Here is a 14,286-nt window from a genome sequence, read left to right as displayed (position 1 = left end):
ATAGATAGATAGATAGATAGATAGATAGATAGATAGATAGATAGATAAATAGATTGATTGATTCCAGGTCAGGTGAAATGGTTCAGTATAGTAGAGGTGTTGGTTGCCCAACATGACAGTCTGAGTTTGATCCTCAGGTCCCCATGGTTGAAGAGGTAACCGGCTCCCATGAGTTGTCTTTCACCTCCATATAAGCATGTGCGCAGGAACATGCATGTGCAGTTGCACGCTCTCTTTCTCTTTTTTCACTCTCTCTTATACACACATTAAAAATCCTAAAAAGAATCTTTAAAAATGACAAACTTCTAGAGTAAAGGAGTAATTTTCTTTAAAGAAACATCTTGTTACCAGAAGAACGTTCAATATGTAGAAAATTGAATGCTATTAACGATTCTTCCCACCTCTACACCATTACAGAGAAAAGATCATTTAGAATTTTCTAAGTAGACTTCTGGTCTACCCCTATCATTTAAAAATGAAAGCAACTACATAAATTAAAATTACTATTCCAAGTTTTCAAGAAGATAAATACTTCCATACTAAAATATTCACAAGCACTGGGAACAGCATAGAAAAACACTGTAGAAAAAGACAATGGGAGAATTTTGTTTGAATTTTACTTACTTGTTAATTTTTAAGCCAAACTATGAACAAGATATAATGTTTATTCAAAAATTAATATTTCTCAGCCAGTGCATAGTACTGTTCATTTTACTCTAAATGTGTTTGTCACCGTGTGCTGAACTTTGTAAGTTTTACAGTAATACTTTTAAATGGTTGGAGAGACTAAAATAAACATCTCTGATCACACAGCGATGTGAAGAGATCTCATTTCAATAAGGAAACCACCGCCTCGCCCCATGCAGAGGACAAAAATCTATGGCCTCATGCACACAAGGCGAGTGCTCTTCCACTGACCTACACTCCAACCTTGCTTCTTTATATTGAAAAGGCAATAAACAACACTATGAAAGCTCACTTAAAATAATTATTTCCTCGTTGCCTGCTATACTCTGTTCATCTGTTTGGTGATAATAATGTAACATTTTACAGAATAAAGCCACATAACGTGGATGACTGCTCCAGTATTTAATGAATACTCAGGTCATGATTGTTGATATGTGAAGTTATTTAAGTGCTCCCTGTTCAGGATTTTAGAAACCAGGGCCACGGCACCCCAGGTTTTACCGTTCAGACTGAAATTACTAAGCAGCTCAGCCATGTGCCAACATTATTTGTTAGCCTTAGAATAAACTGAGAAAATGAAATTGGCAGATGTGCTAGTGCTCTGTGAAATAGTGTCACCTGGCTTTTTCCTAAGAAAGCAAATGGCAACTTATGCCATGTCTGAGAAGCAAGCAGGCTCAGAACAGTCTGATGTTTCCCTGGGAAGAAGAGGAGATGGAATCAGTAACCAAGGGAAACCAGGTGCGACATCTCATGAACTTGGACAGGAAATACACACGTCCTCAGCCCACGTGCAAACCCCAAGTCACCTACAGAAACTACTACCTAGAACTTGTCTGGCTGTGTCCAACCTGCAGGCTACACACAACCCTCAATGCCCATGAACAGGCATTGTAAACCTGAGCAAAGCTTGAGACTTCAGGGGACAATATTTTTGGCTGCTCAGTTGTTTTATTCTCAAGTATGCACGCTGTAGCTGACAGCATCCTGCCTCAGTGTCAGAGGTTGGACATCACTATGGAGAAAATGGAATGCTATCACGACCTTCCTCATTCCTACTGCTCTAGGGAGAAAAGGCCATTTAGGTCTACACCTGTAGAATTATGGTCCTTCCTAAACATTATCTGTCATAAGAATTAGGGGACTAAGGTAGGTGAAATGGGGAAGTGACCAAGAGGATTAAGTACACTCGTTTTCCAAATTTCACCTGAAAGAAGAGGTGTTCTTTGATTTCCTCCGCATCCCTTGGGCCACATCCCAATCGCTTCTTGGGATCTTTCATCAAAAGACGCTGAAGCAGGTCTTTAGCTGCAGCACTCATTTCCTGGGGATATGGAGGCTCACTCTTTAAGATTCTCCTGTGGATAGATAAAATTTACTGTTTAAAGTTACAACAATGGATACTTTACTAACAAGTATGGTGAGACATTCTGAAAAGAACTATGTACGTGAGAAAAATATTTGAGACAAGAGGCCAGAGAAAGGGCTCAGAGGTTAAAGGCACTTGCTGCCAAGCCTAAACATTTAAGCTCAATTTCTGGATCCACAGCTGCCCTGTGACCTCCCCTCACGGCCCTCCGCCCAAACAGACAGACAAACAAACAACAATCAATCAATCAACTAAATAAAGTGGTGAGCAGGGATTAAAGGAAAACCACTTGATTATTCTTCAGTATAAGTCAATCTTGGTAAGAAACTATTATCTCAAATGTTTCACTAGTGAAAATTTAAAAAGGGGAACTTGGGCTAGAATACACCTCCCACACACAGTCCAGAATGATCCTGACTAAAGTCTCTAAACAACTCTTAACAACTTCAGGTGAATTAACTTAAGAGAGAACTATAATCTCTCTCCCCGTCAATTCTTCCCAAGGATTAATAACCTTAAAAACCCAAAGAGAACTAGGGAGGTCAGGCAGGACAGCCAGATCCATGTGACTAACAGCTAAGTCTCTGCAAGTAGAGCTTGGCTTCTCAGGGCTGAAAGCACCTGCTTCTGCACGTGTTTCCACAACACAGGCCAGCAAGCCCACGAGGGGGTGGAAGTCAGATAGAGAAAAGTGTTTGCACTATGGGAAACTTAAAAGACAACCAAGTTTGTTGTTGAGAAATGTATTCTATGGTCATCTTCTAAAAAATCTAATCTGAGTTTATGATTAGTAATGAGAAAAATAATGAGATCAGTGAAATGGAGAACCTTACCACAGTAGACATGATAATAAGCTTCATTATTTTTTTTTACAACAAGATCCTATGCTGTATGTGTTAATAACTATTACAGGGCCGGGGAGACAACTCAGTGGGAAAGCCCTTGGCTAGTACGAGTCCCTAGGTTTAATATCCAATACCACAAAACCTAACCTAAACTAAACAAGCAAACAAAACCAAAACACCAAACAACAATAAAAGCAGGTAGGAAAAAAGCCTAAAATTAAATGTATAGAAGCATAGTTTGGTAAAACCATGGACTGAGAGGCCACATGGAGGCTAAAGGCTGACTCTGCTCTGCCCTTTACTGGCTGTTTGACCTTGAGATAGCCTAATGGAGTTTTCTCACCTATAAAATGGAAATAATAATAGCATCTACCTAGAAGCAGTATCATGAATAAAAAGACTTAAATAGTGATCAATGCAGTACATGGTACAGAGGAAATGCTTAATAAGTGTGAACTATTATTATAGTCCCTCATTCAAATGTAACCATAAAGCAGAAGAGGAGTTGTATCAGCTAGCCACAGAGGATCATGAAATGATGCCGGAACTACAATTTTTGGCAGAAATTTATAGCCATGATTTTAACATCAAAGCTAATTCTTCTTCTATATCTCTATTCTGGGAACCAAAGAGAAGACTGGTACAGAAAAAAGAAAGAAAGAGAGAAAGAAAGAAAAAAAAAACGAGAAAGAGAGAAAGAGAGAAAGAAGAAAGAAAGAAAGAAAGAAAGAAAGAAAGAAAGAAAGAAAGAAAGAAAGAGAAAGAAACCATTTTGCTCTTGCTATCTAATTGTCCGCTATTGCTCAGGATTGCAAGGTTTTTAGTTCCAGCAGAGGCAGGCCTCTCCTTAGATATATTTGAGAAACTGGAAATCCTTTTTCAAAGAAAAATCAAATACAACTTTTCCTATTTCTATACTTTTACTGTACTTTTTGGAGGAAAGAATTCCTTGTGTATAGAACCACAATATAGACAAACACATTTTTGGTTACACCCCTATTGTTACATCAGGAAAGAGAAACATGCACCACGGCTGATGTCATCTTAGGTTGCAATGTTTGCTGGAAGAGGAGAGCAGCAGCCAGTTCTAACACAACACACAGAGCACAAACACCCACCTTTGTGGGCATGCCAACAGAGGAGCATCTGAAAACAAGAAATGGCTCTGCTGTGATGCCCACACTGGAAACAGGCTCAAGGGAAACAGCCCAAGTTGGGAGCTTGTGTCAGGCATGCATGAAACAATGAGGGTGTGCAAGAGAGCACAACCCACATGCACTGAGCTGACAGGTACTGGTGAGGTAGGGGCACAACATTAAGAAACTGGGCTGAAATCTGAAAGAATTTCTGCTGAAAACTGGTGAATAAGTGTGGAGAAGCACAGGGGTCAATCCCATATGACAGTGTGACCAAAACCAGGAATTAACTTGGCAGTTGGTGAGATGCACCCCTCCTCAGCTTGGAGAGGACGAGGCATGAAGAAACCTATGGAATGAGGGTGGTGAGGTACTACTTCATTTTGGTGTGTGAGGTGGAGAAGGTCAGAAGCCTATTCCTGTTGCAAAGGTGCAGGGCCAGGATGGTTCCTCAGTCAGTGAGGAGTGGTGAGGAAAAAGGGTTTATTGAACCTTTACTCTGTGGGAATATAACCTCAGACTTACCTTTCTCTTACAATGTCTTTCAGCCTATTGGGCAAACCAAAACAACTTGAAAGGGTGGGATTATTTTGGCTCACAGTTTCAGTTTTCAGTTTACTGGCTTGTTACTAAGGACCTCAGATAAAGCTTAATACGTTGATCATGGTGGGACACATGTAGTGGAGCAAAGATGCCAGTCTCATGGGGACTGGCAAGCAGAGACAAGAGGAAGAGCCCGGACAAGATACAACTTTTCAGCGCCTACTTCCTCCAACTGGGCCCCACCTCCTAATATTACCATAATCTCTCAAAAGTGCACCAAACACTAACAGAGATCAAGCTTTCAACACCTGAGTCTGGGAAACACTTTCTATCGAAACCATGACACACAGGTTGTGTCTTCATTCAACTTTGCAACTTTTCTATTTCATGACAACATTGTTGGCTCTTACAGTCTGGTTTCCATGTGTTCCCAGAATCACAGAATTATTTATAAGCCACCTGAGTTGGAAGGTTTTCAGTAAACCTCACTCTCATCTTTTGCTAATACTAAAAAGGAAGCTATTATGGGGTATCCACTCAACAGTACATTATATAGTCACTGCAAACTTATGTTTATAAAGAGTTAGCGATTAGAGAATGCTTACGATGCAATTTAAACAAGAACTATGAAATACAGAATTTCTAGTCTGAATGAAATATCATACCAATGAAAAAGTCTAAAATTGTCTATCAGAACATCCAGTTTGAGGAAGGGCTCATTAGCCTTACTCTTAGATGAGAAGCTAATTGACAGTTGATGGCTTCTTGGGAGAGAAAGTCAGTTTTCTGTAAGGTTGTAGCTCTGGTAGGTCACTACATTTGAGTGGATAGTCCCATATCCATGAGTTATGGATAGCACAAACTAGACTTCATAGGTTATTTTAAAAAATGACAGGGTAGCTCTAGGAGAAATTAGGGAGAGGAATGAGAGGTGAATATGATCAAAATACCTTGTATATTAATTCTCAAAGAATAAAACTATTATCTCTCTTAAAAAGCAAAGCAAAATAAAATAAAGTCCTGCTTATCTTTGGGGTAGTATCTGTCTGTCTGTTTTTTGAAACAGGGTCTCATCTCATGTAGCTCAGGAGAGCTCTAAACTGGTTATGCAGGTAAGAATGACCTTGAGCTCTTGATGCTCCAGCTCCATGTCTAATGTACTGAGATTACAGGCGTGCATCTTATGCCTAGATCTGCATGTTATTACTGACGTCTTCTATTGTGCATGTTTTAAACTATTATAAACATTACTTTTAGAATAGGAATAAGATAAACTTAACTTCACAGATTCACTAAGAGAAGACAGTGTGACAAGGAAATCTAGAACTTTCCACGCAGAGGCCCTAGGGTGCCACTATACACAGCCGTCACCATCTGCTCTGCAAGGCATTCTCTTTCCCCCTCAGGCACAGCCCACACTGTAGCTCCATTATGATTACCTCCCTGACAACCTGGTTTCTAGGGAACCACACCTCTTTTGTACTTTCAGAGCATCTTAGCACTCACGCACATTTATCAAAACTCCTGATGTGAATTTTCATGTATTTGTCCCATATCTTCCTACACACTACATAACTTTACTTAGGACAAGGACAAGCTATTTATATTTTGCTTTCTCCTTAGTAAAATTTCTCTGCAAATGCTCCACTAATTAAGTCTATTTTCTAATGTCCATAGGCCATACTTTGACAGCCTTTTATCAGAAATAAGCCCAGAAAGGACAACAGCAGCATAAAAATAAGCATTCCCAGGGAGACAGTACGAGTAACTTCCCAGTCACCATGTACTTGGTCCCTGTCCAACCGCACAGCAGCTGGGTCCTTAGGACAAGTGCATGGCAGCAGCAACTGCTGCTGTCAGGGTTGAGATTTACCCAGGTATAATGCAGGTAACTTCTCACCTTAGATGCTCATGTAGTGTCTTGGCCTCTGGGGCCATGTGGGCAACTTCACGAGGGCACCTGTCTCTAGACATGGAACTAGCTACAAAGGGGACGGAAAATTAGAGGCTGTCACTTCACTTTGGGTATTATGGAGTCCTCACTTGGTTCCTATAGCCAAATGGTTCACTCACTGGGAGCAAAGATTCTTTGGCAGCCCTGTCTACTTTTGAAGAATCTTTGCCCACCACCCTCAGTCACTCAGCATGAGTTTCTGTATGAGTTGTAAATACAGTTATGTACTTTATAATGGCTTCCCAGGAAGCTATCCGACCACATATATGACAATGATCCCCAAAGCTCACACTGCCTCATGACAACACAGCCACTTGGTCAAAGTGCACATGCCCACATGCTGCCGTCTCCCTGTCACTCAGCTGTGTGGCTGCATACCTTGTCTTATTTTCCACGTGTACTCTGTACACTAATGTCTCTAATCCAGTTCCTGGGATGCCTCTGACAGGTGCCTACTCCTGCCACCCCTTCCGGTAGTCAAGGAGATAATTCCTGTTTCTCACAGGTAGAAGAAACAAAGACGAACACGTCTGACTGAATTATGCTGATAAGAGGTCACTGCCAGGCCCGTCTATGTATATCTATTCTTAAACAACAACAACAAAACCCAGCATACTAGTAATTATTCTGCACATCACCCCAAAGCAAGACATCTGTAACTGGGACAAAATTTTAAGACTCAAATGAATGCACCATGATAACTGACAGATAAATGTGAAGAAAATATAAAACACACCAGAATTACTGCCTTCTTTTTCAGTGAGAAAGACATAGCAACTCATACAAAACTCACTATATTAAAATGATTCTCTAAAGAAAAAAGTCCTAGGCAGGGCAACAATAAAATAATTACCCAAAAATCGGAGTTGGTAACTTTTAAAAAAAAAGTACAAATGGTAGGCAGACTTTAAGTATAAATCACTTAGTCACAGTTAGTTCTGAATTCATAGCCCTTAGGTGTTTATTGGACTAAATGCCTTTCATGGTAAGGTTACTCATGCTTAGATGGAGTAAGCTGCCATGTTAGGCTGGAACACACAGTAAGGAAATGAAGACAGTCCTTAGCCACCAGCAAGCAAGTCCACCAGTCTACAAAGAACTGAGTCTTGCCACAACCATGTGAGCTTGGATACAGAGCTTTTCCTAGTTGAGCCCTGAGATAACTACAGCCTAGTCAAAACTCTTGACCGTAGCCTTCAAGTAGAAGATGGACTTAAACTATACCCTAAATTCCTGAATCATAGAAACTATAAAATGTATTTTACTTTTTAGAGTGCTTTCGATACAGGTATCCTTGGTATCAGAACAGACTGGTTCCAGAACCCCAGGAATACAAAAATCTAATGATTTTTTATATAAAATGATACGGGCATGGTATGTACATACAATTCATGCACACTTTCCCATGCACTTAAAATACCTCCAGGTTATTTCTAATACCTGATACAATGCAAATGTATAAACAGTTATTTACACTCTATTTTTTTAGGGGTAACTATAAGAAAAAGACCTACACATGTCCATTACTGATGTATCTAACTACATATCTATGAGTGAGGCTTGAAGGGCCTGCCTAGACTTTTGATAACACTTAAGCCTAGACTTAAATAACATTATACCCATAATAATATAAAGAAATAGTAATATAGCATACTTCACTGAGGGAAAATGAAACAACAAATAAACATCTTATGACAAATTTCTCCATTTCAATGGCAGAAAAATATAAGACAGAAAAGAAAACTGTCATGAATGATGGAAGAGCAGTAGATAAACATTTACATCCATCTTGATTTTCAGGTAAAAAGATACTCATTTCTCATGGTTTTCAAAGCCCTGTCCTGTAGAAGCAGGCAGAAAACTGATTCTCTGGAGGAGGCAGTATTTTCCTGTTCAACAGTAACACATGCTCACAAACAGAAAGCTGGTGGAAAGACACCAAAGAAACAAGAGCTCGGGAGACATACACACATGGGTAAAGGTAAGAAACAGGAATACAAAGCTAAATGGCAACCATTCAAGTCTAAATTAACAAGTTAACATCCGTCTAAAGTGGTACCGAGGTGTGAGGAATCTCAGATAATTTCTTATGAGCATTCAACAGAAATGAAAAGGTTTATTCTACAGGAAACTGTCTTCAACTCTCTGCAGTAATCATGTTACCAGTGGCTGGAGTCTGGGCCAGGTGAGTATGGATTCTTGTACTCTAATTCAAAGAGTTGAAATAAAGACTAACATAGAGTGCAAAGGCAGCAAGGATGTTTTATTCAAAGCCAAGCTATAGAACAGGTCAGAACACACGACAGCAGAGCAGCAGGCCACAGAGTGAGGATACTCAGGAGCCCTGAATACTGTGTGGGGCTTCCTTTGTTAAGGATCAAGAGAAGTATGATTACTAAGGGGCACAGTGCCACCTGTTCTCTATTTTGGTTGATAGCGTATGTCATATAAATCTACTGTATATGTCCTTCTCAATTATGTATCTAATTTTAATCAAACACACACCAAATTATGCATAAGCATAATATGGTAAATAGGGGATTATCCCTAGGAGTTCACCTGAAGACACAGTTTTGCTTTATTGGGCATTCACCCAAAACTAGTTCAGGCTCCATCAATCATTGTATCAATTGGGAATACATCTGTCACAGTTTAACAGTCAGGTTGGGGAGAAACATACTCCATTGTTCAGAGAGGGTCTTAGGCTGTCAAGTTCATTATTAGAGAAGGGGTATATGCATAGCTTAAGCTGCATAAAGTCCCAGGTTACTAAACTATTCTTTATGCTTGCCTGTTGCAACGTCCAGAAAAAGTAAGCAGAATTACTCTACATTCTTGACAGCACAGGACCCGGATTAACAAGAAAGATAAATTTGGCCTGTTTTAAGGTGGGGGGAGCGGGTGGGGGGACGGGACACGACAAGATATAGTTAAAACAACTCATTATGGGATACAGAATCCATGACAATGTTGATCTAACATTTTCGGGGACAGCATGGAACAGGTAAGGAAATGCACCACCCAGGAAGAGAGTCTAACTTCAAGAAGAAAGTTGGACTCTTAGGTTTCCTTCTCATTTCAAGTTTTTACTATCTTTTGAAATTTTGTATACTAATACTTTTATTAAACATTTTAGGCGACCTGTAAACAATAATAGCAGGCAAATAACATGGAAAACACATTATTTTTAATCATGTTAAATAAAAATACAGGTAGTAAGCTAAATTCTTGAAGATCACAAAAATTAAGTAACAGGCAGGGCATGGTGGCATAACCTTTAATCCCAGCACTTGACAGGCAGGGGCAGGCAGAGCTCTATGAACTGGAGGCCAGCCTGGTCTACATAGTAAATTCCAAGCTAGCCAAGTCTAGTAAGACCCTGTCTCAAAACAAAACTTAAGGAAAAAAAAATCAGTGAAAAAAAAGCCTTCACCAATTGAAACACCTAGAGCAAGATAATAATATACTTATCTCAATGATACATTTTAAAGAACATTCAGAATGATTATCTCAAAAGGAAAAGCTAATGTAGGACAATCCAGCCATCAAAAACCACCAAAAGATCACATTAACACCAAGTTTTAAACAAAAATTAATTAACCTGACAAAACATATAACTGATTAAAGGAAGAAATTCCATTTTGATCTTGAAAAGCCATTTGGTCTAGCTTAAAGATTTCAGACAGATTTTGATTCAGGATCTTTCACTTGCTAAACCAGAATCCCAAATAGCTGATATAAAGAAAAGAAAATCAATTTAAATGTGAATGCTCTTGAAAAATTTCTGCTATCATAAGCAATTACTTCCCTCTATAGGCAAGCAGAACTAGACTAAAAGGAAAAACCATGGCCTAAATTTTCAGAACGATGGCCAAGATTTCCTATAATTTTGAAGCATTTCTCCAAAAATTAATCTAATTTTTTTAGATGGGGATATCACAATTCTGCATAGGCTGGCTCCAAATCTGTAACTCCTGTGACTTAACTTCACAAACAGCTGGATTATAGATGTGAATCACCACATGCCACCTGAAGAATTTTCAAACTGTCAGAAAATTCATTTAAAATTAAGATTTAAAAATAGAATTTAGGATTTTTAACAGGCATAATCTTGGCTGATTTTTTAAAATGTTCCTGCTCATTTAAGTAAGCCGAAATACTGAAGTTTTTTACTTCTGAGTCTGCCCTGGAAACGGTACAACTTACTATTTTACTTTATTGCTATACAAAAGATACACAATAAACCCATACAAAGTGTTACTGGGTGAAGACTGCCTTGTGTATGTATATGTAGCTGTGAAACTGGCCCCTTCAAGATAGTGAAGAAACACATGCCCTTTCGAAGTTTCTCATGCTCCTTTGAGACTTCTTTTCTTTTCCCTTGCCAGGCCCACTCTAACCACCATTCTATTTTTTGTTGCTATAAATGAGCTGATATTTTTCAGAACTGGAATCATACTTACTGTTTGATACACTTACCCTCTATATTGTCTGACTTCTTTTACTCAGTACAATTTTTTTTTTTTTTTTTTTAGATTATGCACGCCTTGGGTGTACACTTTTACCACTAGGTAGCTCTTTATTTGCAGAGATACACCATAATTTGTTTATCTGCTTGTTGACTAATGCTTGGGTTATTCCTGATTGGGATCACTTGCTGTACAAGGTTTTGTAAGGATATTTTTGTTTTCCCTTATCTACACGTTAGTGCTAGAGTACATGGATCATGTAGTAGATGTTTCGCTTTAAAACAAAACCTGCTCGCTTTCTAACAATGTGGCATTCATGCTGTACGACAAGGTCCCACCCCTGCTCACACTTCCTTGCATTCCTACCTACTCTTTTTTGGGGGTTGGGTTTGGGGTTTCGAGATAGGTTTTCTCTCCGTATCTCTGGTTGTCCTGAAACTAGCTCTGTAGACCAGGCTGGCCTCTAACCCAGAGACCAGCTGCCTCTGCCTCTGCAGGTGCCAGGACTACAGGCACCTCCTCCTCAAAGTGCTCAGCTTCCCCCCCCCCCCCCCCGGGTTCTTACTAGCATCTGGCTACTGTCTTTACTCGTAACCAGCTGAGCTACTATATGGTAGGATTTCACTATGGTTGAATCTGTACTTCCCTAAAGTCCACTGACACTGCACATCTTTTCACATGTTCATTTGCTATTCACTGATGATCTTTGCTGAAGTGTCTGTTCAATATATTTTATGAGCCACCATGTGGTTGCTAGGATTGAATTCAGGACCTTTGGAAGAGCAGCAAGTGAACTTAACCTCTAAGCCATCTCTCCAGCTCAATATATTTTATAATGGGATTGGTTGTTTTCTTCAGTTTTTATATATTTTCTGTATCAGACCTTTATCAGATATATGATTTAAGAATTTTTCCCAATCAGTGCCTTGCCATTTTGATTTTTTAATGCTTTGAAGAATAGACATATTTAATCTGGAAACCATCTCATTTATAAATTCTCTTACTGACTGTTCTGCTTAAGAGATTTTAGCTGATTTTTTGTTGAACATTTGCCCCTCTCCGTCCCTAGAGATCAACAGCACAGGCTCTAAGATCAACAATCAATAAATGGGACCTCATGAAACTAAAAAGCTTCTGTAAAGCAAAGGACACTGTTGTCAGAACAAAACGACAGCCTACAGACTGGGCAAGGATCTTCACCAACCCTATATCTGACAGAGGGCTAATATCCAGAATTTATAAAGTACTAAAGAAATTAAAAAGCAACAAATCAAGCAATCCAATTAAAAATGGGGTACGGAGCTAAACAGAGAATTCTCTGTAGAGGAATACAGAATGGCAGAGAAACACTTAAAGAAATGCTCAACGTCCTTAGCCATCAGGGAGATGCAAATCAAAATGACCCTCAGATTTCACCTTACATCCATCAGAATGACTAAGATCAAAATCTCAAGTGACAACATATTCTGGAAAGGATGTGGAGAAAGGAGAACCCTCCTCCATTGCTAGTGGGAATGTAAACTTGTATAACTACTCTGGAAACCAATCTGGTGCTTTCTCAGACAATTAGGAATAGTGCTTCCTCAAGATCCAGCTATACCACTCCTAGGCATATATCCAAAATATGCTCAAGTACACAACAAGGACATTTGTTCAACCATGTTTGTAGCAGCTTTATTCATAATAGCCAGAGCCTGGAAGTAACCCAGATGTCCATCAACAGAGGAATGGATACAGAAATTGTGGTACTTTTACACAATGGAATACTACTCAGCAATTAAAAACAAGGAAATCATGAAATTTGCAGGCAAATGGTGGGATCTAGAAATGATCATCCTGAGTGAGGTAGCACAGAAGCAGAAAGGCACACAGTATATACTCACTTGTAAGTGGATACTAGACCTATAAGATAGGATAAACATACTAAAATCTGTACACCTAAAGAAGCTAAGCAAGAAGGAGGTTCTGGGATAAGTTGATCAATCCTCACTTAGAAAGACAAATGGGATGTACATTGGAAGTAGGAAAAAAGAAGAAACAGGACAGGAGCCTACCAGAGGGCCTCTGAAAGACCCTACCTAGCAGTGTATCAAAGCAGATGTTGAGATTCATAACCAAACCTTGGGCAGAGTGCAGGAAATCATATGAAAGAAGGGGGAGTTAGTAAGACCTGGAGAGGACGGGAGTACCACAAGGACCAAATATATCTGGGCACAGGGGTCTTCTCTAAGACTGATTCTCCAACCAAGGACCATGCATGGATATAACCTAGAACCCCTGCTCAGCCCATGGTAGCTCAGCATCCAAGTGGGTTTCCCTAAGAAGGGGAACAGGGACTGTCTCTGACATGAATTCAGTAGCAGGCTCTTTGACCCCCCACCCCCCCAAGGGAGGAGCCACCTTGCTAGGCCACAGAGGAGGACATTGCAGCCAGTCCTGATGAGACCTGAGAAACTAAGGTCAGATGGAAGGGGAGGAGGACCTCACCTATCAGTGGACTTAGGGGCAGGGAGGAGATGAGGGAGGGAGGGAGGAAGGAAGGGTGGGATTGGGAGGGAACGAGAGAGGGTGCTAAAGCTGGGATACAAAGTAAATAACCTGTAATTAATATAAAAAAATAAAAATTAAAAGAAGAGATTTTAGCTGACACACGTGGTATGTATTCTCTTATAAGTGGATTTTAGCCATATAGTACAGGATAAACATACTACAAGGCACAGACCCAATGAAGACGAGTAACAAGGAAGATCCGAGGGGGGACGCACAAATCTCACTTGGAAGAGGAAATAGAACACACGGAGAGAGTGGCTGAAGGGAGGAACAACGTAGGAGAGGGGATATGAGGTTGGAGACCAGGGGAGAGCAGGGTCAAAAGGATAGAAGACCTGTAGAAAAAAGAGAAACAGAGTGGGGGCATTTCTGTGACAAGCTGGAGACCCAAGTCAGGGTAGGCTCCTGGGAAAGTCTGAGGGAGACTCAAGTAGAGACTCCTAGTAGCAGAGTCCATAGAGACTGAAGAGGACACCCTCTAACTACACTAGTCTCCTAGCAGAGGTGGTGGTGGGGAAGCGCCAACCAACCCACAAAAACTTTGATGTAAAATTTACCCTGCCTACAAGATGCTCAGGGATAAAAATAGGGCAGATAGAGAAGAGATTGAGGGAATATCCAACCAATGCCTGGCCCAACCAAAGACCTGCCCTATCAGAGAGTGCCAGCCTTTGACACTATAAGTGATTCTCTGTTTAGCTTGCACACAGGAGCCTGATAGAGTTGTCATCTG

The 14,286-nt window shown here is 40.0% G+C and overlaps 1 protein-coding gene across 1 annotated transcript in view; it reads right to left on the bottom strand.

The window, feature by feature from the left end:
- Positions 1-14,286, bottom strand: part of Rps6ka5 (ribosomal protein S6 kinase A5) — a 201,795-nt gene that overhangs the window by 38,596 nt on the left and 148,913 nt on the right. The window contains 1 exon segment of the mRNA XM_055593143.1: positions 1,895-2,045. Coding sequence (XP_055449118.1) covers positions 1,895-2,045 — 151 coding nt within the window.

Source organism: Psammomys obesus, unplaced genomic scaffold (assembly GCF_907164565.1).
Source record: "Psammomys obesus unplaced genomic scaffold, mPsaObe1.curated_primary_1811, whole genome shotgun sequence".
In the NCBI taxonomy this organism is placed as follows: Eukaryota; Metazoa; Chordata; class Mammalia; order Rodentia; family Muridae; genus Psammomys; species Psammomys obesus.
The sequence above is the reverse complement of the archived record's forward strand: the minus strand, read 5'-3'. Positions and strand labels throughout refer to the sequence as shown.